Source organism: Heliangelus exortis, chromosome 6 (genome assembly GCF_036169615.1).
Source record: "Heliangelus exortis chromosome 6, bHelExo1.hap1, whole genome shotgun sequence".
In the NCBI taxonomy this organism is placed as follows: domain Eukaryota; kingdom Metazoa; phylum Chordata; class Aves; order Apodiformes; family Trochilidae; genus Heliangelus; species Heliangelus exortis.
In genome coordinates, this window is record NC_092427.1 from 38,264,189 (window position 1) to 38,281,518 (window position 17,330).

At 43.8% G+C, this 17,330-nt stretch overlaps 1 protein-coding gene across 5 annotated transcripts in view; it reads left to right on the top strand.

The window, feature by feature from the left end:
- The window catches only part of CREB1 (cAMP responsive element binding protein 1), a 32,805-nt gene extending 18,631 nt beyond the window's left edge, over window positions 1-14,174 (top strand). For 2 of the 5 annotated variants that reach the window (XM_071747973.1, XM_071747975.1), the window contains 5 exons: window positions 1,015-1,115; window positions 1,941-2,083; window positions 3,501-3,683; window positions 5,133-5,283; window positions 7,720-14,174. In XM_071747973.1, coding sequence (XP_071604074.1) covers window positions 1,015-1,115; window positions 1,941-2,083; window positions 3,501-3,683; window positions 5,133-5,283; window positions 7,720-7,864 — 723 coding nt within the window. In that variant the 3' untranslated portion in view covers window positions 7,865-14,174. Of the gene's footprint in view, window positions 1-1,014; window positions 1,116-1,940; window positions 2,084-3,500; window positions 3,684-5,132; window positions 5,288-7,719 lie in introns of all 5 variants that reach the window. The other 3 variants (XM_071747974.1, XM_071747971.1, XM_071747972.1) reach the window with 2 other exon arrangements.
- The last annotated feature ends 3,156 nt before the right edge of the window (window positions 14,175-17,330 follow it).

Sequence of the window (17,330 nt, forward strand, 5' to 3'; positions counted from 1 at the left end):
TTGTCAGCTCTAGTGCTGCTGTTTCTGGCAGGCTGTGTCCTCTTCAGCCACTGGAGTCAAAAGTTTAGAGGTTTAACCTCTCAGAGGTGAGCAGTTTTCAGATAAGTGCACCAGTTACTAGCCCAGGGGTGGAAGATGAGAGACTGACAGTGAAACCATGCTTGGAATTCACCAGGCTCAGTGCAGAGTCAGGAGGTGTTTGGAATGCTGCAGTATCCAAAGCCAGGTAGTGGCAGTCAGTCAGCCTTGGACATCTCCTCAGGCCCTTGATCTGATACTTGAGTTTGGCACCAGGAAGCTCTCTGAGCCTTTAGGAATCTTCCCTGCAGTGCATGGAAGTGACCTGTGTTTCTGATACACAGTTTCTGATAGTTCACTGTCTGTGACTCTTGTGTATTTCTACAGGACTGTAGTCTTCTGGAAAGCAGTGGCTATTTTTATGTACTGGAGATGTTTTGGCAGTTTTTGCATGCTTCAGATTTAAAGCTCTTCAAATGTGATTGGTACAAACATTTTAGCCTCTTAAATCTTTGCATTTCTTTTTAGCACAGATGTTCAGAATTGCAGCACTGCATTCTTTTTTTTACAATCTTCCTTCCCAGAAAGGCAGTGTCTCTATAACATATCTACCCATTTACTTACAAACTGACGTTTCTCAACCTCAGAATTTTGCTCTGTGTTCATGCTGTCTTAATTTGGTTCTACTTCTTGTCTTCCTAAATTTTACTAAAAAATGGATGGAAGCAAGGAGTTACGGAAAGCAAAAAGTGTGTGGAATTACTGTTTGTATTTTCTTACTGGAATATTTAAAAGATAAAGGCTGTTTGGCAGGGGTAGATAACTGGCTGTGGTCATTCTTCTCTGGATCTGTTGCTGAACAGCCTGCCCTTCCTGCTCGTTGCCTTGGTAGAAGCACTCTGGAATAGTTGTAGTTTTTCACAGGATGTCAACATTTCCATAAAACAAAGGCATTGGAAGTGTCTTGTTAAGCTTGATTGCTGTTCTTGCTTACAGATCTCCACTATAGCAGAAAGTGAAGATTCACAGGAATCAGTAGACAGTGTCACAGACTCACAGAAAAGAAGAGAAATTCTTTCCAGACGACCCTCCTACAGGTATGGAGGTGAAAAGCAGAAGCACTTTGCTTGAGGGATGTTGTCTACACAGCAGGAGACAAGCTGGGAACGTGTGGGGTTTTTTTAGATTTACCACCAAATTGAAATGCCTCTTCTGCAATTGTCTTTCCATGGCATAGGATGTAAAGAGATAAGTAAATAGGAGGAGGATGAAACCTCAGTTGAGACAGAAATGAGCTGAGAATAAGCCAGCTACCCAATTTGTGAAACATCAGGGTATCAGGATGCTGGGTGCCTTAAAAATAGTTCTAATGGGTGCTTAATACATGCACTGCACTTGGTGCTGGCTCCCAGGCAGGTGTTAGGTTGTCAACTGGCTGCTCCTCACAAGCACTTCTGCTGATTCCCTTTATGCTTTATGAGGGCTTTATGGTCTCTGAATCAGGGCAGTTCCCCTGGTGTGAGGGGATAGGTTTTGATGTACTTTTGCTTTCTTCAAACCTTTTCTGTGGCTAAAAGCAGGAAACTTGATGCAAGTGGATGAGAGAGAAGAGAGAGAAGGATGTTTTTAAGAAAAAGGGAAGGTTGTTTTAGCTGTACCTTGGGCTGAGAAGACCCTGGTGAGAAGCACCTGTATCTGGTGCTGATCAGCACAGCTGCTCTGTGCTGGCTCCCTTGGCTGCCTCCCAAATGAGAGTTTGAAGATAGTGCAGGTTTTTCATTCTGCACCCATATTTCCCATGCTGGGTTACTGCACTTCTCAGGTTTCTCAGGTTACGTGTCAAACAGATTTCTTTAATATACACACACACATATATATATATAATTTTTATTAAAACCTCTGCACCACGCTGTCTTTGCCAGAAAAATTTTGAATGACTTGTCCTCAGACGCCCCAGGAGTGCCAAGGATTGAGGAAGAGAAGTCTGAAGAGGAAGCTGCAGCACCTGCCATCGCCACTGTTACGGTGCCAACTCCCATTTACCAAACCAGCAGTGGGCAGTACAGTATGTAGTCTGAATTTCTCAGTGGTGCTAGTGAGTGGGGATGAGAAGATGAAGAGCTGTTGTTTCTAGAACTGTTTGGACTAGGACGAAGTAGGAGGTGAAAACAAGGTGATTTAGTTTGGCTGATAAGTGTGCCTTGTAAGCAGCTTCCTGTTGTAAGTATCTGAAATGCTCCATTGACATCCCAGAACTCCTTGGCAGTGCAGCTGATGCATCCTGAGGCAAAACATTGGATTCACCATCATACTGTTAGATAAGCTGCTGAAATTCAGGAATCAGCTGAGGTAATTGAGAAGTTTCTTCTTTTCCTGGCAGACTATTAGTCCTGGATCACAAAACTGTAAACTCTTTAAAAGAATAAACATTACAGTCTGCAGACTGGAATTTAGAAAGTCCTGAAAAAAATAGGAACTTCAGCAACCTTGTTTGAAATTTATAATAAATATGTTTCTATGTTTTCTTCATTCATTATGTTTTATAGCTATAATGCTTTAACTTAAAAGTATTGAGGATCCAACAGTAAAGCTAGAATCCACAATCCAAGTCTCACACAAACAAACACAGCATGAAATATGCAGAAGGGAGAAAGAACCACTTTTTTACATCTTTCTCTTCAAATATCTTTAAAATTTCGTATGTGTGTTAACTCCTTAGCCTATTTAATTTTATTGAAGCTGCTGGGGTTTACTTACTCTGCTTTCCTACCATAACTGTAAAATAACTGCTTGTGTAGTGTGAATACTTGAGATTTTGGTGTATCTGGATGTAGGAATACTGTGACACTCTGTGGAATCATGAGTGAGGGGTGATGCTCAGTACAGCTGCGTGGCAGGATTGAAGGGAAAAAAAACCCCAACAACAAAGTAAGACTGCTAGGAGGGGGGAAAAAAGTGTGAAACTGGACCTTTATGATTTAAAACACTGCTATGAAGGTTGTGAGGAAGCTGTAGAGAAGTGGGGATACAAGGAAGAAATAATTAAAAAAAAATGGCTAGCAAATAGCATCAGGGGAGACTGAAGGGCATAAAGCATGGAAGAGGAGAGGAATTTCAGATGAGAAGGAAAAAGAAAGAGCTGAGGAAAAGAGCTGAATAAACCAAAAAGAAATTCCTAACTAAGACATTAGAAAGTGTTCCCTGGCAGAGGATTGCAGCTCCTCTGTGTGATGCTGTTGTATTAGAGAAACTAAGTTGTGTTTTAGGCTGTGGTTTTTGACCCCCCAGTTGGGTTGTCACAAAAACCTGAAAACCTGAAAGCAGGATTTCTTTAGTGTACATTAAAGCCACGTGTCTGATTTGAGGGTGTGTAGGGGTCCAAGGGATTTAACTCAATATTCTTCCATACCTAGGCTTATTACTGTCAGTTAATGGATAAATTAGTGTCTTAAATGCTGTGTCAATTTTTCTTTTGTTTTCAGTTGCTATTACCCAAGGAGGAGCAATACAGCTGTCTAACAATGGCACAGATGGGGTACAAGGTCTGCAGACATTGACAATGACCAATGCAGCTGCAACCCAGCCTGGCACCACCATTTTGCAGTATGCACAGACCACAGATGGGCAACAGATACTTGTACCCAGCAACCAAGTTGTTGTACAAGGTGAGAAAATTCACAGCCAGTCACTCTGTAAAAGATTTTCTCCATGCAGATAAAAGGCACCTAGCTAACTCCTTGAAATCTGTTCAGAAACAGTATAAACAGCTTTGGCACAGGTGAGTGTCCTTAGAATAAACAGAATTATGAAAGGAAATTTTGGACAGAGCTATTTGTCACATTTTCTTGGAGCCCTTCTCTTCAGGTGGGTAAAATTGTGAATATTTTGCGTCTGCTTCCAAAACCAAAATATTAATATTCAGATTGATACAGTTTTAAATGTTTTGGTTCTGCTTCTTAGAATAACATACTTGTCTTTGATTTTCCATGCTGTATTTGCTGCATTTTTTTTAATTTGTTTTGCAGAAACTCATACCCCTTTAGAGTTAGAGTTCTGAGTTCTCCCAAGTAGTCAGCAACAACAGTAAATTTAAAGTGAAGGATCACAGTTAGGAAAAAAAGTTGGTTCATACTTTTTGTTTCTACAAGCACTTTTTAGTTAATTAGTAATTTTTTCCCCTTTCTAATTTTTCCAATTACAAGCCATGATGTCTCACTGTCATGACTTTTATACCGAGTCACCAAGAACTTAATCATTGAGCCTGAGAATCATAGTGTAGTTTAGGAAAGTGTTTCAAGAGATCATTTGGTCTAGCCCTCTACCTAGAGCAAGCAGGGCTCCTTAAACTTAGAGTATGTTGGTTTTTTTTACTGCATTAAAATCTATGGCTTGATTTATTAAAAATCTAGATGGTATTGAAAAACTGGTTTATTAAAAATAACAGAAAATGCACCCCTGCTCTAATGATTGTGAAGCAGGGGATAGGAAAGTTATCCCATGAGGAGGTCTCCAGGCATCAGTAGCCAAGAAAAACATTGTTATTGCATTGATTGTCTGATTTTTATGTTCTTGAGGATGTGGGGTTTTTTTAGGTGCTATCAAACTGTTTCACAAGGTTGGGGAAATACAGCGTTACCAAAAAGAAAGCCCAAGCAACCCAAGGCCTTCTAGAGAAGTTATGTGCCAGTCTTGCACTCTCTCTTTCTCATTGGAGTAAATGAGTAAAAATCTCTACACCTTTTTTTGTAGCAAGTACTCACCTGTGCAGTTTCTGCTTCTGCAGACAGGTGTTGGGAGCACAGCTAGAAACACTGTGCCCACCCTGCCTTCTCCTAAAAAGCAGAGAAGTAAAAAGAAATGTACTCAGGGAGAAAGAAGCACTGCAGCAAGGCAGCCCCGAGTGTCCAAGCCCCAGTGAAGATCCTCCGTCAGGGATGCCCCAAACCTCCCGTGGGTTCATACACTCAGTCCGAGGTGGCCACCCCTCCCTGCTGTGCTGCATCCCCGGGGTGTGGGTGTGGATGTGGGTGTGGATGTGGGTGTGGGTGTAAGGATGCTCTTTGCAGCAGGATGGGCTGTGCTGCCTCCCAGCTGACCCTGGTGTTCCTTTGCAGCTGCCTCAGGAGATGTGCAGACCTACCAGATCCGCACGGCCCCCACCAGCACCATCGCGCCCGGCGTGGTCATGGCCTCCTCCCCAGCACTGCCCGCCCAGCCCGCAGAGGAGGCTGCCAGGAAGAGGGAAGTCAGGCTGATGAAGAACAGGCACGTGCAGACACCACACACTGGGGGGTTTTATACTCACTCACACCCAGCACCTGCCACCTGCGTCTGCTGCAGCCTCGAGGAGGCTTCAGGGGAGACCCTGTGGCCGTGTTCCGGGCTGCAAAGGTGGCGGAGACTCCCTGTGTGCAAGGGGCACAAGTTTGCTCCTGGGGAGATTTCAGTTAAACACAACAGGAAAAATTTCCCCTCTAAGGACAGTCAGACACTGTCCCTCCCAGGGGAAGGGGTGGACTCCCAGGCTTTGAAAAGTTTTTAAGTCTTAGGACAACAGAATGCTGGGACATATATAAGCGGTAATTCTAGACGGGTCAAACCAGGTGACCCCTGAGGTTTCTTCCAACCTGACACTCTGTGATTCTCTGCATTGAGCCAAAGTGTTAAGCACTGAGGATCCTTCTTAGTCATTTTTCAAAATACTTTCTGCAGAATTTGCCTGTATCTAAGGATGCAGAGCGAGGAGGCACATCTGCTAATGCACTGTGTAACTTGAGGACTCCTCCTGTGAGGTGTTGTGAATTTGGCTGTTGCCATGAGGAGAAAAGTCATTGGTGAGAGGTTTGCATGGCTGCAGATACATTCCTGATTGCTCTGAGTGAATGCATTTGTGCAGTAAGAACTGCTGAATTCATCTGCCAGCCTGAAAAAACCTCCTATGTTGTGCAGGTGTCCTTATCTTCTGCAGATTGCTGAGCTGTGAACACAATAGAAAGTTACATGAGAGGCACAGTGCTTATCTGAGGGGCTTTAATGTAATAAATGGTGCTAAACAGCAGAGCTCACTTTTTCTAAAAGGTTTTTGTACAGAACGTCACCCTTCTCCCCTTTGTATTTACTTTTCTGGTATCAGTGAGTAGCAGATGTCACCCTTTCAGGTTCTGCATTCAAGAAAATATTAATTTGCATTCTGAATCCCTTCATTTAGTCAGCAGTCTTGTTCCACTAACAGAAAGCTTTTGTGTATGAGAAAGCCAAGAAAAACAATGGGGGATTACCCCCACTTGAGTTAAATTGAAGGCTGTTGCAACAGTATCTTGTCACGTGTGATGCTGCCTGCTTAATAGGTATTTGCAAATCTGGGCTCCAGAGGAAAGCAGGGGAAAGGGACAGAGAGAGGCAGATGGTGAGGTGGTACTTAATGGGGGATTACAGTGTAAATATTCATAGATACTCTTGTGCAAATTTTCTGTGTAAATTTTTTACATTCTAAAAGCCCTCTTTTAATTCAGCATAACTCTAGCTGTTTATAATGAATTGCTAATGCACACAGGCTTGAGGTGGCTTAATTTACAGCCCAAGCTGGCACAGGGATGACAAAACAAAAGGAAGAGTTGTTAGCCAGGAAGATAGATGAGTGGTTTGCACTGGAAGACACTTCATGGTCCAGTAGTGTTTAATCTCCTGGAGACACAGGCAACAGCCCAAGATGTCTGAAATTCTGCGTGCTGCACGTGGCCCCTGCGGGCGTGTGAAGCTGTGTCTGTAGCTGTGACAGATGGATACCTGGCTCCTTCCAGGGCTTACCAACTAGGTTTGCTTCACCCTCTCTCATTTGTGGAGCAGAACTCCAAAAATGACTTTTCAAAACTTAAAAAAAATTCTTCTTACTGGGTAGGTCCTGGAACAGAGATATTTTTTTTTATCTAGTATTAAAGCAGCTGAACTGGGTTCAGCTTGGTCTTTACAAGCAAGTCTTAAAAGTTTGACTGTTCTGAAGTCTGCTTCAGCACATTAACACTGCCTTGTTCTTGGCACAGCAGACAAGGACTAGAGAATGATAATTTGATAGTGGGTTGGTTTTGTGATTTTTTTTAATTTGAGTTGTTTGAAATTACTAATTGAGTTTCAATTACTAGTCATGCTGGCAGTGATGCCAGCATGATTAGTAAAATGAAAGTATTGCTTGAGAGCAAATACACAGATGCTTTAAAGACATCTTTTTTTTTTCATCTGTTGAACATGCTGACCATTAAGTTTTGGTTGGACTTCAGCAAATGGAAAAGAGAGAGAGATCAATAGGTGAACGTTAGTCTTACCTATGTTTTTATTATTCATCTCTTTATTATAATAAAATAAACGGGACCATTGCAGCAGCATTTGACTCAGCCCAAAGGCTCTAGCATAAATCCTGTGAGCAGAATGTTGTCATGGAATAGGATTCTTTTCTCAGAGAAGCAGAATTTGCTTGCTGCTGACTGCTGGGATCTACGTGTTGCCATGATCTGTGGATCCTGGGTGTGTGTGACTCGTGAAGAGCGGTTGGTAGGAAGTCAGACTTTTTTCCTAACTTGCATTTTTTAGCAATACCTCCATATTCTGAAGATGGCAGTACTGGGTAAAGGTTTGAACTGAGCAGTTAAGTCACCTGTGTCTGCAAGTAATTGTTGTGGGCTTAGATGTCCTTTTTGTGCCTTGCAGAGAGGCAGCACGTGAATGCCGCAGGAAGAAGAAGGAGTATGTGAAATGTCTAGAAAATCGAGTGGCTGTGCTTGAAAACCAAAACAAGACACTGATCGAGGAGTTAAAAGCACTTAAGGACCTCTACTGCCACAAATCAGATTAATTTTGGATTCCCATCTTCACTTGTCCAGGTGGGATAGAGACTGGTTCTGGCTGTACCCAGAAAGACAAAGTAAACTTTTTATTTTCTAAACATTTCTTTTTTTCTATGCGCAAAACTGCCTGAAGCAACTACAGAATATACTTCATCTGTGCTTTGCATCAAACTGTGAATGTCCAAGTAATTGCCTCCACTTCTCCCCCTACAAGGTTATTTTCATCATCTGTCTCAGCATGAAGAAGAAGGAGAAGAGGCTTCTTTCCCATCTCCCCGTCCTCTTCAAGGAGTAACAGTGGTCACTTGGGAAGTTGCTGCGGGGAGGGTCCTTCTTGTAATGGTTTCAGGAATTTGTGCTGAGCTCTTTCCATTGCCTTAGAGACAGAACCACCCCAGCCTCTCTTGGTCCAGGAACTGTGGGCCACACAGGTGGAGCACACGTGGTGCAGTGAAGAAGCAGCACTGGTTGCCAAATGGGTTTCACACGTTCACCATGAACTATACAGAAAAAACAGACAAAAACCATGGCTAAGCAGCATGCCAAATGGAAGGCTCTTCACAGTCACGTTCTTGGTGTGAAAATAACACAACCTTTTCCAGACTAGCCCAGGAGGAGGGGTTTTGATTTGTCCATCTGTATTAAGCCCTCCTGGACTGGTCAAAACTTCTCCATACCTCAGAAACAAGCGCTTCACAACACGAGCTTCGCTGGTCGGTTGTTGCTGCTCGAGGCTTGTGTGTGTGCTCGTGTGTTCAGAGTTCTGAAGGCACAAAAAGCCAACACCAATGTCATAGGATACTGGGTTGGGAGATGGTACTTGGATGGGAAAGGAATTTGGGATAAAAAAAGGTAGAGTAGTGATGTTTGGAAAGCAGTCAGAGAGTGAGCAGGGTGGCACATGAAAGCTGTTTGTGTGCCCAACAACTCAGCAGCTGAAGCACAGCCAGCTCCACACACACACTCCCTGATGTTGCTACAGTCCCAGGCAAACAGATTGTTTCTTTTTCCTTGCCACTCTCTTACCTGATGGAAATTCTTGTACTCAGTGGAAGCATCAGCCTGGCTGGCTAGATTCATTCTCAAACTGCGAGGCTGCCTTCCATCCATAAATTAAATGGCAGTGTGACAATTGCCAGGAGAACCTCAAATACTGGAGAGGACTTAAAACACAAATATCCCAACTTCTGCTTCGCAAGGGACAATATTAATGATTCAAACCTGGCCAGGCTAGCTAAGTTCTTAATTTATTCAGAGGGTTTTTTCATGTAAAGATTTCCCGAGTAGTTTATCCCTGTTACTGCAATTACTCGTGTGCCTCAGGCATTTGCAAGATGAATTTTTTGTGTGTGCACTGAGGAAATGGGATCTTTCACAGGTGTTTAAAACAAGGCAGACCATGTTTAAAACCAACTCTGTACGAAGCATTAGGGCTTCAAAGGAATCTTGCTCAAAAGGAATGTGTCAAAAAGAATCATGTGCAGTTTGTTTGCTGGCCCTCCAAAGCCAGTCTCATGAGAGAGTAACTTGGGTCACTTGATGGAGTAAAGTTTACTTTGGGCTTCTGGTCAAATTTTTATGTGTAGAGACATATGAATAAGACTCTAGTCTGTACTAATGCCTTGCCTAGCAAAGTATTAGCTAACGTTTTTTTCCCATTCACTTTACCTGTTTTTAAGATGAATTTCAAACACAAGCTTCTAAAGGCTTATACAATCAGTGTGATGTTATAGGAACACTTGGAAGACTCTGGGCAGTTGAGTATCAAACAGCCAAGCAGTATTAAAAGTTCTAGTTTTCTCATTTGAGAGGGCATTCAGTTTCCAAGAGACTTTAAAAGGAGCAGGGTTAAACTTGTAGCATTATTGTTAAAACTAGAGTTGTCAATGATTTCAAAGGATGTTTGTATTTCAAGAAGAAACATTAGTATCAGAACTGTGGAAGAACTCATTTTCACAGGTTTCCAGGGGATTTATAAATGGTCTATTTTTATCTGCCATAGAGAATTGATTTTCATGTGTTTTTATTTAATGGAAGATGGATTTATTAGTTTAGCAATGCAGATTTAAGAGGAAAACCCTAAATTCTCAGCAGTGCTTTTATAGAAGTTGCCTGGTTCCTCAAGCCAGGGAGCGGTTGCCAGTTTCTCAGAAGCAGGAACACTGATGATGATGATGATGATGATGATGATGATGGTGCAGGAGTCACCCTGGTACAACAGGAGGCTCAGGGTGGCCTCATTTGCAGTTGTGTGGCATGGTTCCTCCAGCTTTGAGACTGGTGGGAAAGGCTGCAGGTTCAGGGGGAACCAGCTTTATTTGCAGAAACTGGAGTTTTGTGCAGCACCCCTGAGTGTTGCTGGCTGTGATCCCAGAGCTGTCCCTGGGGGGAAAGGAGCCCTGTGCAGTGCTTGCTGGCAGCCACTCAGCACAAAGTCTGGGAGCTGGAGGGACCAGGGAGCCTCACCTGGTATCTGGATGGGGTTCTGCCACGGCAGGGTTGGTGCTAAGAGGTGGGGCAGTGAGAGGGGAGAGCCGTGTCGCTGCCTTGCCTTGTGCGTGCTCTGCGAGGCGTCTGCAGGGCTCTTAGTCTCAGACCTCCTCAGCAGGTAAGGAGGAGGAGGTTCTTTTAAAGTACAAGGGGATCTGCAAGAACTTTTAATTTTTGCTTATACTGCACTGAGGGTTTAGGGACTTGAATTTCTTTATTGGGATTTTTAAGTGACAATAGTAAAAAAATATAAAATTATTATACCAAGTGCAGGGCTTGGCTAGGGTTTACCCATACATGCTTTACTAGTTGTACTGACCCAAAAAGGGAAAGAATATGACAGAGGAGTACATGCAAATGTTATTTACCAAGCAGCAAGGCTGGGGCAATCAGCTTCTCTAAACTAAGGCAGTTTGGAAGTAGGAGGGAGCTTAGGCTGGCAGGGGGGAGGGAGGATTAGTTTTATATCTCACGGTTGTGAGTTTTCAAGAATCGATAGCCTGTTTTACCTGAAGAGAGGGTTAGAAAGGGCTAGATCCATTATGTTCATAATAAACAAGAATTGATTTGAAATATAATTTTTGTAATGTCATTATTTTGCAAAACGACAGCACCGATCAGGCAGTTAAGATATTGTCAGAGGTGCTCTTTTAATTTAGATATTCTTGGAAAATACATATGTATAATATATGTACATATATATATATATACACACAGTATATAATCTACAGCTCTGAGAGCTTTTAAGTCAGGAATGCTGAGTATTATAGTATATGGAGGTCAGAAAAAAATTTCTACTTTTCTGTGTGTGTCTGGGTGTGTGCGGGTGTGTGCGGGTGTGTGAAAGCTTCCCCCCCGTCCCAGTAGTTCTGGGCTGCATTATTCTAGCACGTTTTTCTGATTTGTTTTATGCTGTTTCTCATTTACGAAATTTTCAAGAACTTTATTTCGTATTTCATGGCTTTTGTGAGGTTTGTTTTTCTTTTTTTGGTTTGTTTTATTTTTTACTTGTAGAGAGTTTTGGAAAATTATGTAAACAGTTGCTTTACAACAACCACCACCACCACCACCCCCAGAATAATTTACTTCTGTGCTTTTTCTCTTTGGCAGCTATATAATCAAAGGCAAAAGAAATGGAAATGTTGTTAAGGTGTTGTTTTCTAAAGGAACCACTGGTAAGATTTCTGTTTTCCTCCTGGGGTAGTGGCGATGTGTTTTTATTTAAGCAGTGATTTCTCCAGAATCAGGTAGCTGCCAGCACCAAGTCCTTGTGTCTGAAAGCACAATTCTAGCCCATCAGGGCTGTGCAGACACCTGCAGGTTCTGGCTCTTCTCTGGTTGGTGTTTGCATTGCAGACACCACCTCCTCTGGTTCTTGTCTGTTGATCAGAAAGCTGCCGGGGTCTTTCGAATCGTTCAGAGGCTCAGGAAAAAACAAAAGTTAAGGTTTCGTAAGGAAAAACAGCCCTGACAGGTTCTGATCTTCATTTGTACTACAGGTTGTTTTGTTCTTCACAAATCCGAGCTTCCAGTAGGCTTCAGGTGCAAGTGGACATCTGTTCCCAAAAACTGGCCTCTGCTTTTCTATTTTGTATTTTTTTAACTTGTGTCAGCCAGCCAGTGCTTTTCTTGGGTTAAAGTAAAGGCAAGTCTCTCCATCAAAACCAGTTCATTGTCAGGGGCTGCAGATCTATTGACAGTTCATAGTGGATTTGATTGGTTTTCTAGGACCCTGTTTTTACTGTAATTTTCTCACCCTGGAGCTGGTTATTGATGTAACATTTGCCAATATCTAACCAAAAGGCCATGTATTTATTTTTGTTACGCTATATTTTTTGTAAATGTTTAACTAAAATGTGCACTTCTTAAAAAGAAAGAAAAAAGATTAAATAAAGTGAAGAGCAGTTGGGTTTGTTGAGAAGCTCCCTGGCACAATGGCTGCAGTGCTGCTGCCTGCACACACAGTTCACTCCTCTCCCCGTAGCACCCAAATTTTTTGCAAATTGAATTTTTTAAATTAAATTTCTCCAGCGTGGCAGGAGAGCTGAGCTGGCAGCACGGGGAAGAGTCAGGTCTGTGGTGTCTCGGAGCAGCGTGGATGGGATGGATGGGAAATTATTTTTAGAACAGAACTAGTTTCAAGAGATCCCAGGTGGGAAAGGGAGGTTAATTTTTGAAGGAAAGCTAAAGAATTTTTCTGCCACTTCATTCCCCCTTTTCTTGAGATTTGGCTGCAGATTTTTACGAGCTGCATTCCACGAGCATGAATCGAGAAACTTCCCAGTTCTTTGACACCAGGAACTGGAAGTACACTAACAACTTAACACCCTACTGCAAGAGATAAAAGCAGAGCCACCTTTCTTTAGCAGGAACAAAGATAAAATTCAGCTGTCACCCAGGAACCTGTCACTGCCAGCAGGTTTTGAAACCACACAATACCTGATGGGTCTCTGGACGGTGCCTGGGAGTTTCCCCTAAACTTTGGGGTTTGTTAGCTGCAGAAGTCACTGTTTTTGCAGAAACCTGCGTGTAGCAGGAATCTCAGTCAGTCTGGGAGGAGGTGAGGCAGAGGCACCCAGACCCATGGGGAGAAGCAGAGTGCTGGGAGCAGCCCTGCTGGGTGTTTGTGTGTGGCAGCTTGGGGGCTGGGGATGGGGATGGCTTCAGTCTGTCCATCTCTGGGGGAAAAGGGACCAGACCCAGTTGGTAAAGAGGTTTTTTAAAGAGGTTTTTTTGCCTTGGAATGTGTTTTTTAAAGGTGTTTAAGCTCTGGCCCACAAAGAGACTTGCTGGGGCCATTTGGGAAGCACAGATTGTGGAGTTGAGGTCACAGTTTCCCCTGGAGAAGTTGGCTGTCCTCAGGAGCTGTGTGCTGGGGGCCAGGCTGTGAGGATCCGTGGCTGCTGCACTCGTGACCAGGGAGCTGTCAGGTCACTTGGTCTCACCTAATGATATTTCTCTAAATTAGGGGACAGCTGAGTGAGAGCATGGGCAGGGATGGCCACGAGCCACTCAGTGATCTTACTGAGGACTAAGGATGTTTGGATGAGCTCCACAGGTCGTGTTTTATCCAGGTGCCACTCCATTATTATTTTTTTTTTTTTTTCGTGTGTGTGTGTGTGTAATGACATTTATTTATATTAAACATTAATTTTTTAAAGTTCTAGAACTTCAAGTTTGTATGAGATTCGAAACTGTGCTGCTTTGTGGACTTCTAGGGATAGGGTGGGGAACGGGGCAAGCAGAGGTGCTAGTTGGCAGCCAACCCCTCCACAGACTTGTCCACAGACTGGTTGTTCACTTCAAAAAGGAGTTACTTCTACTCTGGATTTATTATTTAAAATTGTTTTGGAACCAGGTTTTTCAGGGAAGCTTCCAGAGCGAGGGTTATTATTCTCCCTTTGTAATGTAAGCTGGAAGGAGTAAGTTCACCTCATCTGCATTTCTGATTCTTTACCCAAACCATGTCAGCACAGAACAGGGTATTTGAGCTTGACTCCCACATAGGTGTGGAAGTTAAAAGACTAAATGAAAATCCATTATATTGAGGGAAAATAAATTCTTACTTACATTTCCCCCAAAAATCTAGAAACTGTCCCTGTTGTGGGGTCTTTTTTGCTTTGTTTTGTTTTGGTTTTTTTACTTAATTTTTTTGTGCTTTATCTGTGTTTTAAAATAAAATTGTACTGGGTTATAATGCATTTTATTAACACTATGTACATACTAGCTGCTTTGTGTTTCAGGATGGTAGTAATTGCTTTGTATATTAAAGTGATTCTTGTGAATTTGTGAATTATTGTCATAAAGAAGTGCTTTTTCTTACTGTAACCTTTGTGGTATAAACTGTCATAACTCCCTTTTTACACAGACATTTATGTGCAGCCACATAAACATGCTTTAAAAAAACTCTACAAAGTCTCTTTTTTGAGCAGGATGTTCCACTTACACTCCTGGAGTGGCAAGTGGTAGTTAAAGAGGAAAGTGGGAAAAGGCATATTGTGAGCAGATTGTGGTGTCCTCTCATCATCTGTGGCCTGCTGTAAGTATCTGTGAGGTATTTTTCCCAAAGGGAAAGCTTTTAAAATCTTAATTAAATTAATTTAAAGTCTAAGTTAAATTGAATTAGGGGAGAGGTTAACTTCTTTAAAAAAACAAACAAAAAAAAAACAACCCCAAACCACCAAAGTTTCTCTTTTGCTTGCCAGATTTTGAAACCTGTTTTCCAGTATCCATCCTGCTGGCGATCAGTTCTCTTGTTTAACAATGTGTGAAAGACTTTTCCCTGTCAAGGCTTCAACGTGCTTGCTGTCTTCCCCACTTTCCTGTAAAAGCCCTGTTGACAGCAGCCCGGCACAGGAGGCAGCAAACACAGAAGGCAAGGGTGACAACCCGGCTGCAAGGCTGGATCCAGCCACTGGGGTGAGAGCCAGAAGGATTAAACTCAGCACCGAGGTAAACACAAACCTCCCGAGGAATCCAGGGGGAGGCAGTGAGGGAGCTCTTAGGGCTGGGATGGTGGGGTTTTCAGAACTGAGCGTTTTCATGGACGTGCTCAGAAAAATCTGCATCTGGGTAAGGAGGGAGAATCCCAAATAGGGGCTACCCCTGGAGATATAAATGCAGTTTGGCTGGAATTTCAGACTGAAAAGAATCAGGTGACACAGATCCCTGAGCAGGCAGTAGTTCAGCTGCTAAACCTGACGGATCTGCTGGCACTGCTGCACCTTGAAGCTCTTCATCCATAAAGATACAGAGGTGAATCCCATACTGTGTGTCTTAATATTAATCAAACATGACTTTCCTCTGCAATGACACCTCAGAAGAGCTTGTTCCCCTGCAGAGGAGCATGTTTCAGGGGTGCTTTCACAATCTCACAGCGAGTTCACATCTTACCTGCTCTCTTCCCTGTGACTTGGAGCCTCTCTCTCCTCAGGGTATTTTATTTCTCAAGAGCCCCTTTGTGCTTTGCCCCACTCCTCAGGGATCTGTGCCCAAACACACCCTCCCTGCAGATGAGTTCACATCATCTGTTACACAATGCAGTGGAACCACCCAGAGGAGTCACTGACTTGGGATGACAGGGTGACAAGAGGGTGCTCTGGCAGGGTGTCTGTGTCATTGCCAAAGAGGTGCTGAAGCACTACCATGTGTCATACCAGAGCAGAAGCTCACCTGGGACCAGACACCAGAATTTGCAGGTGTCATTGCAGAGGGACTGGACAATTACACCTCTGCTCCTGCTCTCCAGCACGTCTGGTGTGGACAGACTTCACTGCTGACATCTCCCTGAAGCTTAGGACTGATGGGAGCACAAAAAACTGGGAGCCCAGCCTGGGAGAGCAGAAGGCAGTGCCCACTGTCTGGTGCAGGAGGGGCAGTCCTGGGGCTGGTGTCTGCTGTGACTGCAGCAGTGGGGAAACAGACACTGAAAGCTGCTGAACAGATGGAAAGAGATGCAACTGGTTTGGTTTAAAAGACAGAGCCATGCTGACCACAGAGGAGCTCAGGGAGAAGGAAAGACCCAGAGGGAAGAGGAGTGGTGAGAAGTGACAGCCACACTCCCCAAAATGAGAGCCAGGGAGTGGGGAGAGCTGATAATTTTTTTTTTTTCAACCGTTGCTCACAGAAGCAGCCACATCTGACACATGGAAGCTCATGTTATGGTTTTCATGAGAGGTGCTCTCTTCCTTCCATCCTTCTATCGTCTCTTCCTTCCCTCCAAGGGACCTCGACTCTGGTTTCAGACCAGATTCCCAGCCAGCTGCCTCAGTGCTGTTTTAGTGACACCGTGTGGCTCCTGGAGATACAGTCACAAGCGTTTTGGAGCAGCAGCTCCAGCCCAGAGCCAAGCAAGGAATTTGGCTGAAAAAAAGAGGGAGGTGTCAGAGATGAAGCAAAAAGCCCTTCAGGCCTCGTCCCTGGGAGCTGGAATGGTAAAGGTGTCATTTCCAGATTAAAGCCTGCACATCACCTCTGGACCACAGGCTCTCTGCATCTCTCCCAGCTAGGAAGTTTGATGGAAGCAGAAGAGATAAAAGGCAGCTGATGTCCATCCCCTGAAGCAGCTGCTGGTGTTTTTGTTGCCAGTGTCAGAGACATACATGCCCGTGCTCAAACCCTGAACCTGACCTGGGGCTCTATAAGTTAAGTTTAAAGAAGAAAAAAAAAAGTTCTGTAGCAATTCCTGCATTTGGAGGTGTAGGTGTCTCTTGTTAGCCTGTTGTTTTCACCTGTTTCACTCTTCCAGCACTAGAAGGACGAAATCTGCTGCTGGTGTGAGCTGGATTCCAGGCTGCAGCAGTTTTCTCATGGGATCTTGTGGGACAGACACCAAGAGGTGTTCTTACAGGCTCAGGTGATGGAATCTGTGCATGGAAAGCGTGCCAAAACCTACACACTGCCCCAAGGACCCAAGTAATAAACGTGCTCCCCTCACTGCAGAGCCTTTACAGCAGCAGCATCCTCTCCTAAATAACAGCTCTGAGACACTGAGCCACAAACAAAGGTGGAAAGTGGAACATTGTTTTTGTAGAGCATACTTTGAAGGTCAAGGACTGATTTGATATTTAAAGAGCAGTTGTAGCCTCCTGGTTTCAGTTTGCCTGCTGGGACACGTGCAGGAGTGTCTGTCCCAAGGAGCCCTGCTCTGGCTGAGGGGAAGTTACCTTGGAGGGACAGCCTGAGAGCCACGACTGCTTCACTGCTGCAGGAGAAACCTCCACGTTTGCAGTCCAGGTAAGAACTCCACTGATTCTAAACTGGGTTACCCTGCAATATTGATCCCCAATTCCTCCCCCCACATATTGTTCTTTATTTCCCTATCCCTGTCCAGTTCACCCAGGACAGCACTAGAACACCTTTATGGCAGCTCCCTTTGTTGGGTTTGCCTTCTTAGTGGCTTCTTTTACCACAGCTTTTAAGATGCAGAAGGCATGAAGAGTTAAAGCATTCAGAGCTGGAGTCTGAGCTTGTATTTGACCCAGT